Below are 12,816 nucleotides of genomic sequence, written 5' to 3'. Positions count from 1 at the left end.
GCCTCACCATCTTATCATGCTATACTATAGGGGGGAACCTGTGGCCCTCCGGACGTTGCTGGTTTGCAGCTCCAACCAGCCCTTGACCATTGGTTATGTTGGCTGGGAATGGTGGAAACTGGAGCGCAACAACATCTGGAGGGCCAGAGATTTCGCAGCCCTGCTGTAGGTTGGACTAAGAAGCAACACAGTAACAGGAAGCAGCACAAGTCACAGATCTTGTGCTAATTACTCTGCAATCATCTCCACTAAAGAAAAAGAAATAATGAGAGCAATATTCGTCAAATTTTCTGCAGATGTAAAGTTTTCCAGACTAGTGACTTTTAAGTGGAATGGTGTTGTTTTTCTGCAGAACTGAATGTGTCCCCCCCCCCCCGGGCCATTTCTTGCATGCTATGATGTATGAAACCATTTTCCAGTTATCTCTATTGACTATTTTTCTCTCTCTCACTCTGTATACACTTGGATATAAAGGCAGCCAAGTTTGTTCTCTTTTTTATATATATATAAAATTAATCTTTATTGAATTGCACTTTCAAAATACATTCACAATCACATCAAAAACAAATACGCAAAGGAAACAAAAAACAAACAAGAAAAAACGAAAAGGATTCACACAAAACCACACATTTACACAAAAAATAAAAATAAAAATCGTCGTAAACATAGTCATAAATTAATTCATAATGAACATAAAAAACCTAAACATAACTCTAAATTAAATCATTGAAAAAAGAAATTTCGTAATAAATTCTTACATTCATTCTTTCATACCCATTAGATCTTCTACCCTCTACCCCCTCCCCCTTTCTTGCTTCCAGTCTTTCCTGTATATTGAGTTATTTCATTCTTGATTAATGCGTGCTTATTTCTAATTCCTCTTTTTCTTTAATTTCTTCACCCTTCATAAATCTGCCACAAGATTCGCTTTCTCTACCTTATTTTTTAAATATATCTCAAAGGACTCCCAATTTTCCCCTGCTTTCTCTTTCCCTATTCCTTTGGAAATTCCATATTTTATAGCCAAATTTTTATACCCCATTAATTTCATTTGCCAATCTTCTATCATCGGAATTTTTTCGCTTTTCCAATTTTGCGCAATTAGGATTCTAGCGGCCACTGTTGCATATAATAACACACATCTGTCTTTTTCCTTGATTTCTTTATTTAACATACTTAGGAGAAAAATTTCCGGTTCTTTCCTAAATGATATTCTAACTATCTTTTTTAACTCTCTATAAATTCCATCCCAAAAAGTCCTTATTTTTTGCACAGTTGGAAGTCAACTGTTCAGAAAGCAAAAGGATTCATTGACAAAACCTTGAAGATAATAGAGCATTAAAATGCCTTTTTGAACTGTGTTGTTTTCCAGCGTTCTTTCAGGATGTGGTAACTTGAAATCTTACTACACGACTGTTTCTTCACTGGACAGGGAGGGGGTAGTAGCTCAGTGGCAGAGCAAAGATGATGCTTTGCGTTCTTCCTGTGAGTGGTGGCCCTCATGAAATAGTCGAAACACTAAACTTCCTCTACTCGGGACATAGCGCAAGAACACAGGAAACTGCCTGATCCTGAGTCAGACCATTGGTCCTGCTATCTCAGTATTGTCTATGCACGGAGTGGCAGGATTCCACCCCTGGTTGTCTCTCAGCTGAACCTGGAGTTGCCAGGAATTGAACCTGAGACTTCCCACATGCAAAGCAGATTTTCTACCCCTGCCTTAACTGATAATACCTTCCCTCAAGACAACTTGGGCATGCTTTATGAAACAAAAGCCTGAGCATGGAAGTCACCCATTGTGGTTTGAGCTTTTGGATGAGGAAACTATACAGGCAACTTCACACTTGTGCATGACCGCGCAAATGCAGGCCACCAGGAACTTGGAAATGGTGGGTGGCTCACAAGGAGACCCTCCCCAGAGGACATTCTCTTTGGGCTCTGGGAAGGATCTCCTCCCGAGACACAGGTGCTGCTGCACTACCCTGTGCATCAGCTGTTAGGCAGGGAGGCTGAACAGCCTCAAAAAAAGCCCCATTGTGCCTCTCAAGAGGAGATCGGGCTCCAAGGAGGGTCTACTTAAAATAGAAGCCTTTATGTTGACTGAAAAGGGTTCTGCAGTCAACCTGACAGTGGGGTTTTCTTTTGAAACAAGACAATTGTAAGATGTAATCTTCACATGTTGTGTGGCAATCAAACCACTTTACTTAGAACAAATTGTATTATTATTATTATTATTTATTAATTAACTGAAAGCATTTATAGGCTGCTTAATATTTGAAAATCTCTTTAAGTGCCCTATAGCATAAATCAGTAAACAATATTAAGTAAAACAACAATGCAACACAAAAGGAGGAATATAAAGGAATATTAAAAATAAATAAAAGCAGGAATGCAGGGAATTCAATATATATAAATGACTAAAATAAAACTATATGAGATGCACCCCTTTCAGCACGTTACGCATGAGAAAATCTGAAGTCCTCTCTGGAACTGCTCCAGGCTTTGGTGAACTGGGACACATAACATGGACTGGATTACCTTAACACTAAAGTTTCATTCTTATCATTCTTAGGAAAATATTTATTTTTTTAAAAAAATTCTTACAAAAACCATGGACGGCACCTGAAAGAAATGTTTACATCATCTGAAAGCAATGACAATGTGCTTTTTGCTTCAGAACCTATGGGTACCATTCAACACTAGTCCTGCTCAGAGTATACCCACGGGAATCAATTGACACGATGGCTAATTTAGATTCATTCATTCCAGTGGGTCTCTTCTGAGTAGACATCATTGAATCAACCCATTGTTGTTTTTCAATTCATTTGCAAATTTATGCCCATCTAATGGATTAGGCAGTATGTGGACCGAGAACTCCCAGAAGTGCAAGCTGGATTTCGAAAGGGCAGAGGAACCAGAGACCAAATAGCAAACATGCGCTGGATTATGGAGAAAGCTAGAGAGTTCCAGAAAAACGTCTACTTCTGCTTCATTGACTATGCAAAAGCCTTTGACTGTGTCGACCACAGCAAACTATGGCAAGTTCTTAAAGAAATGGGAGTGCCTGATCACCTCATCTGTCTCCTGAGAAATCTCTATGTGGGACAAGAAGCTACAGTTAGAACTGGATATGGAACAACTGATTGGTTCAAAATTGGGAAAGGAGTACGACAAGGTTGTATATTGTCTCCCTGCTTATTTAACTTATATGCAGAATTCATCATGCGAAAGGCTGGACTAGATGAATCCCAAGCAGGAATTAAGATTGCCGGAAGAAATATCAACAACCTCAGATATGCAGATGACACAACCTTGATGGCAGAAAGTGAGGAGGAATTAAAGAACCTTTTAATGAGGGTGAAAGAGGAGAGCGCAAAATATGGTCTGAAGCTCAACATCAAAAAAACCAAGATCATGGCCACTGGTCCCATCACCTCCTGGCAAATAGAAGGGGAAGAAATGGAGGCAGTGAGAGATTTTACTTTCTTGGGCTCCTTGATCACTGCAGATGGTGACAGCAGTCATGAAATTAAAAGACGCCTGCTTCTTGGGAGAAAAGCAATGACAAACCTAGACAGCATCTTAAAAAGCAGAGACATCACCTTGCCGACAAAGGTCCGTATAGTTAAAGCTATGGTTTTCCCAGTAGTGATGTATGGAAGTGAGAGCTGGATCATAAAGAAGGCTGATCGCCGAAGAATTGATGCTTTTGAATTATGGTGCTGGAGGAGACTCTTGAGAGTCCCATGGACTGCTAGAAGATCAAACCTATCAATTCTTAAGGAAATCAGCCCTGAGTGCTCCCTGGAAGGACAGATCGTGAAGCTGAGGCTCCAATACTTTGGCCACCTCATGAGAAGAGAAGAATCCTTGGAAAAGACCCTGATGTTGGGAAAGATTGAGGGCACTAGGAGAAGGGGACGACAGAGGACAAGATGGTTGGACAGTGTTCTCGAAGCTACGAACATGAGTTTGACCAAACTGCGGGAGGCAGTGCAAGACAGGAGTGCCTGGCGTGCTATGGTCCATGGGGTCACGAAGAGTCGGACACGACTAAACGACTAAACAACAACAACAATGGATTAATCAACTAATATTCATTTGCTGTATAACGGTCCTAACCCCAGCACTGTTTTTTCCTGTTACATTTTGACGGTATAGATATGTTAAAGGAAAACATTTGATATTGGTCCCAGAGGCTTTGGGAAATAAACCTAGGTCCTAAAAGATCTCAGTCCTCTGCTGGAACAAGTTGCTCACTTGGATCCATCCCCGAGGCTCCAGCCTTAGCTCTTTCTCTGTGGGATCTGGCCTCAAACCAGAGCACTTCGAGTGAGCATCAACATCAGGACAAGGCCCTGTTTCGATGATTCTTCATCAGCGAGGTTTCTCAGGTCTAAGTGTACCAAGTATGTTTGCTTTTGGAAAAGCAAACATACTTGGTACACTTAGACCTGAGAAACCTCGCTGATGAAGAATCATCGAAACAGGGCCTTGTCCTGATGTTGATGCTCACTGGAAGTTATCCTGAATAAAACTTTGTGAAGAATTTTTGAAATTATCCTTTCTGGCCCGAGTTCTTGTAATTTTTTGTTTACTTCTGAACTTACCAAGAACTCCAATTTCTACTCAAACCAGAGCACGACAAATTTTACCTCACAGCAACTGCCGGTATGTGGTAACATGATAATTGCTCTGGGCTCAGTGGGATCTCTCTTGGCACCGATCTCAAGACAGGCACTCAGTTCTTTTACTTGATGTGGCACAGTAATGTGTTGGCGAGACAAATCATTTTCCTGGAAGAGATAGGTACTTTCCCCGATTTATGAATGTGGTAGTAAGCAGTCTTAACGTGATTACTTAACCCAGCAGTGGGCAGCCTTTGGCTCACAGGCCTAACTTGGCCCAGCAAGAGTCCTAATTTGGCCCATGAGGCCATTTCCCCATCCCTGATGTCAATATGGGATGCTGGGTATGTAATATAATAATAATAAATTATTATTTATACCCCGCCCATCTGGCTGGGTTTCCCCAGCCACTCTGGGCGGCTTCCAACCGAATATGAAAAACAGTACAGCATCAAACATTAAAAACTTCTCTAAACAGGGCTGCCTTCAGTTGTCTTCTAAATGTAAAATAGTTGTTTATTGCCTTGACATCTGCTGGGAGGGCGTTCCGCAGAGCGGGTGCCACTACCGAGAAGGCCCTCTGTCTGGTTCCCTGTAACCTCACTTCTCGCAATGAGGGAACCGCCAGAAGGCCCTCGGCGCTGGATCTCAGTGTCCAGGCTGAATGGTGGGGGTGGAGATGCTCCTTCAGGTATACAGGACCGAGGCCATTTAGGGCTTTAAAAGTCAGTACCAACACTTTGAATTGTGCTCGGAAACGTACTGGGAGCCAGTGTAGATCTCTCAGGACCAGTGTTATGTGGACCCGGTGGCCACTCCCAATCACTAGTCTAGCTGCCAAATTCTGGATTAATTGCAGTTTCTGGGTCACCTTCAAAGGTAGCCCCACGTAGAGCGCATTGCAGTAGTCCAAGCGGGAGATAACCAGAGCATGTAGAGACATGGCTTCAAAGGAGTGCACTCTTGATTGTTCCTTGGCAAATGGAGCTCCCCCTCAGTGCCATTCAGCCCCATTGGGATCAGCTGCCCCAGGGAGTGCCCCATCAGAAACTCCCTAGTGCAGCTAAGGGGTGCTGAGAGCCATTACTCTGAGGTCTGTTTACAAGCTAATAATACAGTGGTACCTCGGTTTAAGTACACAATTGGTTCCGGAAGTCTGTACTTAACCTGAAGCGTACTTAACCTGAAGTGAACTTTCCCATTGAAAGTAATGGAAAGTGGATTAATCCGTTCCAGATGGGTCCGCGGAGTACTTAAACTGAGGCGTACTTAAACTGAGGCGTACTTAAACTGAGGTATGACTGTAATAATAATAATAATAATAATAATAATAATAATAATAATAATAATGTAAAGGGACCCCTGACCATTAGGTCCAGTCGTGACCGACTCTGGGGTTGCACGCTCATCTCGCATTATTGGCCGAGGGAGCCGGCGTACAGCTTCCAGGTCATGTGGCCAGCATGACAAAGCCGCTTCTGGCAAACCAGAGAAGCACATGGAAACGCCGTTTACCTTCCCGCTGTAGCGGTTCCTATTTATCTACTTGCATTTTGACGTGCTTTCGAACTGCTAGGTTGGCAGGAGCTGGGACTGAGGAACGGGAGCTCACCCCGTCGCAGGGATTTGAACCGCCAACCTTCTGATCAGCAAGCACTAGGCTCAGTGGTTTAACCACAGCGCCACCTGGGTCCTATTATTATTATTATTATTATTATTATTATTATTATTATTATTATTACTTATACCCCACCCATCTGGCTGCGTTTCCCCAGCCACTCTGGGCGGCTTCCAACAAAATATTAAAATACAATAGTCCTTCAGATATTAAAAGAGGGGGATAGCTCTCAAGCTGCCTTTTCAAAGGACCGCATGTGATGACATCAGGCAGCTGACAGGTGAGCAGCCTGACCTACCCATCAAAGTTGGCCCATTGGGGTTGGGGGTGGGGAGGAAGGATCTAGCCCACATTTTTATTATTAGTGTGGTATACCTGATCTCTGCTTGCACCATCCACGTTGATCTGGGACTGGCTGGGTTTTTGCTCAGCTTTGTGACTTGAGCTTTAGACTAGATGCCCATTCTGTTCCTAGCAGCTTCTCGGCAGGATGGCACAATCACTCCTGATACAGACAGAAGGATTTACCTGCCCTATTACAGACTGTTTTGAAAGAGGCAGGTCCCAAATTTCATAAGAGCCTTTCATATCTTTTCCCATTTGGCAAAACTACAGCTGCTTTTCAGCGGTTGTCTTCAAAGTGGGTATTTTAATTCGTTTCTTATAGCACACTAGTGATTCTCTCTGGTTGGCGAAAGGTTTGGGGAATGAACACTCTAAAAGCTTTCTCTGCCTTTTAGCCTTCAAAAACAAACAAACAACCCCCAAAGATTAGTATATATAATCCTCATTCCCCTGTGAATTGTCTGGGAGGTATTAAATAGCTGTAGATTCAATTAAATATTAACCTGCTATGCAGACGACAGTGGAGTCATTCTGAAAATATCCCTAATTCACACCCGTACCCAAACACGCATACTGAAGAGAATGATTTCTGCCTCCTTAGTTCCTACAATAGTGCTAAATATTCCGGTAAAGAGGTTATATTTAGCACAGGCTCACTAAAATATGCACCACTCTCTCACATACGTGGGGTGGCTAAAGGTTTTCTTCCTCTCCTCCTTCCCCCCCTCCCCAAATCTCAGGCTATCTTCATTAATTGTTTTCAGGCAAAAATTGTACTTGTTTGCCTTCAAAAGGCTCCAGAGTTCTAATGCTGGCATAATGAGGATTAAACTGTTGGGATTCACCAAGTGTGTATTTCCCAACTCTTTCCTTATTAATGCCCCACCTTTCAGCTTTGATAAGGGAGATGCACTCTTCTTTATTTAATACTTGCTTTTGTGAGTTGGCTTAGATCAGGCATCCCCAAACTGTGGCCCTCCAGATGTTTTGGCCTACAACTCCCATGATCCCTAGCTAACAGGACCAGTGGTCAGGGATGATGGGAATTGTAGTCGAAAACATCTAGAGGGCTGAAGTTTGGGGATGCCTGGCTTAGATGGAGAGAATACTGCGGTGAGATTGGAGTCGAAAATGAAAGGGGGGGGAATATGAATGAATGGTAGACATTCTGCAAATGTCCAGTACCATTTCATGGGAATGAATCAACAAGCTATGTACAAGCCTGATAAAGTTTATAGGTAATAATCTGCCTTCATTATAGATGTTAGTTTCATTGCAAAGTTTGGTATTGCTGAACAGCAGAGGATTCCCTGTTGGAAAAGCAGGAAAAGATCGTTCTGGCTTGAGCATCTAGTGGCTTCACTTAGATGCTCAGCAAAGAGGTTCAGAGTCCCCTGCGTGTTTCAAACCCTAATACCCTTAACAGTAGTGTGTCTGTATATATATTGCAATGGTGCCTTTTAACAATCAGTTGTTTAAAAATTATTTTGTGTGGCCCATCAATAGGATCCTTATTACAGATTTAATGACCTCGCCTACGCATGGATATCCTTGGATAACTGGACATACAGCAGAGACTTCAAAACTCCATTTGATATCAGGTATGAGAATGGCATAAGTTATGATACAATGATTTAGGCTGTACTAAACACACTTACCTGGGCATTAGTCCCTGGAGCAGACTAGAAATGGATGTTGCTCAAATCATTTGTCAATGTGGGTTTTGTAGGTCTAGGTCTGTGCGCATGCTAGGCTGGGTCCCTGCACACTGGTTTTCTCAGTTTCTCTCCTTTTTCTAGTGTGATCCTTTCCCTTGACACATCCAGGGTTTAGCTGAAGGTTTTCCACACTTCATACTAACCAAAGGGTTCTCGTCATTTGCAAACTCACTTCAGATCTAGGTTTCCATCTCATGATCTAGCTGGAAATTTTGGTGAGTGAGTCATGGTTAACAAGTCAGTGCTGAAGGAAAGACAAGGGAAGGTTAGACTGAATTTGTGGGAGTGAGGCAGGACATGCATGTTCCTAATGATGACTGGATTTTTCAGCCATGTTTCATCTGCACCAGATCATTAAGGCACAGTGGGTTCCCTAATGTGTGTTCTGTTCTCTTTTTGTAGGACATGGCAAAAAGTGAGTTTGGTGTTTGATGGGGTGGATACAGTAGCACAGATTGTGCTCAATAATGTCACTGTTGGGAGGACAGACAACATGTTCAACAGATACGTGAGTATTATCCAATTTCTATATTACGTGTTTGGGGAAAGTGATTTGATTCCTCCCAGTTTCAACCGTCTTTAAGCCTTGGCAGCATCTAGGCGATCTTACATAGTCACCTGAAATCTGGTAGTACCTTTTTTTTTTTTTAAAGTATGGGCCGTATCTGGTGCTGCTGTTTCATTTGTGCAATGGGATTTCCCTTCCCTCCTCTTCTCTCCCTTATCCCAAGCCTTCTGTACACCCTGAAAATCTGCCCCAGAGGGTTTGGGTGCCCTCCAAAGGAGATTTTGAGGTTTCATGGGAGGAAGGAGAAATCCCATTGTGCAAGTAAAACTCCACTCACACAGTGTTTGGCTAGGCTTGTTTCCCACTGTTGAAATGCCAAACTTTGCAGTGAAGCCGACATTGCCTGTTATAATAATAATTTATTATTTGTACACCACCCATCTGACTGGGTTGCCCCAGCCACTCTGGGTCCCTTCCAGCATATATATATATATATATATATATATATATATATATATATATATATCAGAGTGTTCTTTTCTAAGCTAAACAATCATTCCTCGTTCACATTGTTCACGACTGATCATATTACTTTGAGGACATTCAGTACTGGTATACATTTGAGGACAATATTGTAGAAATGCAGAGGCAGCATATGAAGAAAAGGAATAGAGTTTATACATGAAAGCATTTAAGGCTTTTGATGAAGGCAGAACATACATGAGACACAGAAAAAGCATAGATGAGTACATATGTCGTTAAAAATGTACATAAGTAATCAAAATGCATATCAAGACCTCCCTGCTCTCTTGAGTGCTGTTTGGTGGGGATAACCAGGTCTCACAGTGGCCTGGTTTGTGTGCCACAGTAAGCCAAATTTTGCTGAGACTTGGAGAGGAGCTCATACCCATTTTGATCCTCCATTGTCCTTTTAACACAGTGCGACAGCTAAGCCAGAGTTGCAGATTGTGGTTAAGGAGGAGTCAGATGACACGCTGAGCCAAACTTTGGCTTAGCTTAGCTTCTGTGCCACACTGTTCTAAAAGGACCAGGAAAGACCAAATTGGGTGCAAGGTCTTCTCTTGGAGCCAGCAGATTCATGCAAGTCATGGTAATTTATAGTTTGGCTTACAAGGTCATAGTGTACAAAGCCATTGTGTGTCATTGCACAATGTGCTGCTAAGTAAAACCAGGTCAACAACTTGAGACCCAACAGCTTAATGGAGAACATCAGACTTGTGTTGTGGCTTCCAGGCAACTGGTCTGTTCCTGCAGTTTCAGGTGGTATATCAGTTTCCGAGCAAGCTTCCAAGCATGGCTGGTGGGGCTGAGATTGGCTTGGTGGTTGTCTGCAAGTGTTAAATGTATGGTAAGGTTGGCTCTGATAATACCTTCACTTGCTTTCTTTATTCAGAGGACTACTGTAGTTGTGTGAGCAATTCTCCATGACCTGCAGTCTCAGGGATCTCTGCAGACATTGGAACTTCCACAGTCCCTGAAGTACAATTTAGAGCTTGGAAGCTTGGCAGAAATGACCATAGCGGTGAATCCTGAGGACTCACTTCATAAATCTATTACATTGCTCACTCAGGTAGAATGTTCCTGTAAGGGAAGAAAGCAATGTTTGAGCCAGAGCCCAGGTTGACTCAATCAATGCCTTAAGGATGCTGTGCTTCAGATTGTTTAATATACTGGGTCTATAATGCATATTCCCCCCATCTTTCCCTGTTTCAGAGCTTTGATATTACCGATGTGATCAAGGAGGTCAATGCAATTCATGTTAATTTTGTCTCGGCTGTTTGGTATGCTGCGGAGCAGAGTAAAAATCACAAAGCATACAGGGTGCCTCCGGAATGCCCTCCACCTGTACAGAAAGGACAATGTCATGTTAACTTCATCAGAAAGGTAATAGTTGTGTGCATGACATGTCAAGAGTCCATTTAGAAATTATGGTGATAAAATCAAGGAAATCCTGAAACAGTGGCCTTGTTAGGTCATTGGACCACCCCCTTTTATATATATATAATATATATATATATTTCCCACGTACGGTGTGTCTGCATGTGTATTTCTTTGTGTATACCATCACATTGCTGAGTAGAGGAATCTTGTAGTATTTTAAAATAATAATAATAATAATAATAATAATAATAATAATAATAATAATACATTTTTATTTGTACCCCGCCCTCCCCAGTCAAAACTGGGCTCAGGGCGGCTAACACCAATAAAATTACAATAAGACATAAAAGAAAAGAAAACAATTAATTACAATACAGATTAAAATACAACCTCATTTTAAGTAGCCCATGAATCCAAAGCATGAGGGAGGAAAACACAGGGGTCAGACTGAATCCAATCCAAAGGCCAGGCGGAACAGCTCTGTCTTGCAGGCCCTGCAGAAAGATGGCAAATCCAGCAGGGCCCTGGTCTCCTTTGAAAGGGCGTTCCACCAAGTTGGGGCCAGTACTGAAAAGGCCCTGGCCCTAGTCGAGACCAATCTAGCCACCTTATGGCCCGGAATCTCCAGAATGTTGCTATTTGTGGACCTTAAGGTCCTCCGCGGGGCATACCAGGAGAGGCGGTCCCGTAGGTACGAGGGTCCTAAGCCGCATAGGGCTTTAAAGGGCTTTAAAATGCAATGTAATATATTGATACCGATATAAAACAGGAAGCAGCCTGATTTTATTGAGAAATATATATACAGTCATACCTTGGAAGTCAAACGGAATCCATTCCGGAAGTCTGTTTGACTTCCAAGACATTTGGAAAGTGCGGCTTCTGAGTGGCTACAGGAAGCTCCTGCAGCCAATCGGAAGCTGCAGAAGCCCCATTGGACATTCGGGTTCCAAAGAATGTTTGCAAACCAGAACACTCATTTCCGGGTTTGCGGCATTCGGGAGCCAAAACGCCTGAATGCCAAGGCATTCGGGAGCCAAGGTACGACTGTATGTATAAACTTTAAAAAGCTGTTTTTATGCAAGAATGGTAGCAAACAGACTAATAGCTAGAGAACAAGAAAATTGTTATACAGTGGAACCTCGGTTTACGAACTGAAGTGTTCATAAACCGAAGCGAACTTTCCCATTGAAAGTAATGGAAAGTTGACTAATCCGTTCTAGACGAGAAAAAAAACACCCCCTAAAGCAGCAGGGCCTTCGCTCCGATGCCTTCACGGAGGCCGGGGAGTGCTTCCGTGGCTGCAGCCCAGTCGCGGAAGCGCTCCCCGGCTTCTGGGAGGCATCAGAGCGAAGGCCCGGCTCCGATGCCTTCCGGAGGCCGGGGAGCGCTTCCGCGGCTGCAGCCCATATGCCTGTCAAGCCTCTGCTTAAAGACCTCCAAAGAAAGACAGGTTCCCTCATCCCTGACCATTGGCCATGGTGACTGTGCTGAAGGGAGCAGGAATTTAGTAACTTCTGGACCATGCTGGACCCGACACCATGCTGACAGCTTCATAGGAGAAGTTCCGGCTAAAATTGTTCCCTGTGACTGCATCTATCCAGGGAATTTAGCAAAGCGGGAGAGACCAGAGTTAGCTCTGAGAAGCGCCAGAATATGCTGGCAGGGTTATGAGGCATCTTAGCCAAGCAGCTTTCTGTGCGTTTGCTGTTTCTCATGTGCCGAGCTCCTTACATTGTGCAGCTCTGACAGCTCTGGGAAGCATTAGCTAATAAGAAGCCGGGTCTCATTAAGCCGTTGTGAAGGGGAGATGCGCCTGTTTGGACACATCAGCAGAAAGCTTTTAAGCACCGCAATAACGGGAGCCAGGAATTTAATAGAAATTGCTGTTGTGTTTTCCGCTCTGAGGTGATTGGACAGAGCGATCCTATGCATGTTTAATCAGAAGTAAGTCCAGCCCCGTTCAGTAGCAAATGTGTTTTAGGATCACAGCTTTTGCGTTAAGAAGGAACATCTGCTATTTTGGATGTGATGTTATTTAAGCTGTTACAGTTGAGATATAACCTCCCTTATATGGTATCTTCTCTCTTGGCAATGATG

General features: G+C 43.0%; 1 protein-coding gene across 3 annotated transcripts in view; it reads left to right on the top strand.

Annotated features, from left to right (window-relative positions):
• MANBA (mannosidase beta) overlaps positions 1-12,816 on the top strand; it is an 85,140-nt gene that overhangs the window by 18,530 nt on the left and 53,794 nt on the right. For all 3 annotated transcript variants that reach the window (XR_009558117.1, XR_009558116.1, XM_060278477.1), the window contains exons 2-4: positions 8,098-8,192; positions 8,712-8,817; positions 10,552-10,722. Coding sequence is in view for 1 of the 3 variants with exons in the window: in XM_060278477.1 (XP_060134460.1) it covers positions 8,098-8,192; positions 8,712-8,817; positions 10,552-10,722 (372 nt within the window). In the remaining 2 variants the exon portion in view is untranslated. The remainder of the gene's footprint in view (positions 1-8,097; positions 8,193-8,711; positions 8,818-10,551; positions 10,723-12,816) is intronic.

Source organism: Zootoca vivipara, chromosome 9 (genome assembly GCF_963506605.1).
Source record: "Zootoca vivipara chromosome 9, rZooViv1.1, whole genome shotgun sequence".
NCBI classification, from domain to species: Eukaryota; Metazoa; Chordata; class Lepidosauria; order Squamata; family Lacertidae; genus Zootoca; species Zootoca vivipara.
This window is presented reverse-complemented; position numbering and strand designations above follow the sequence as displayed.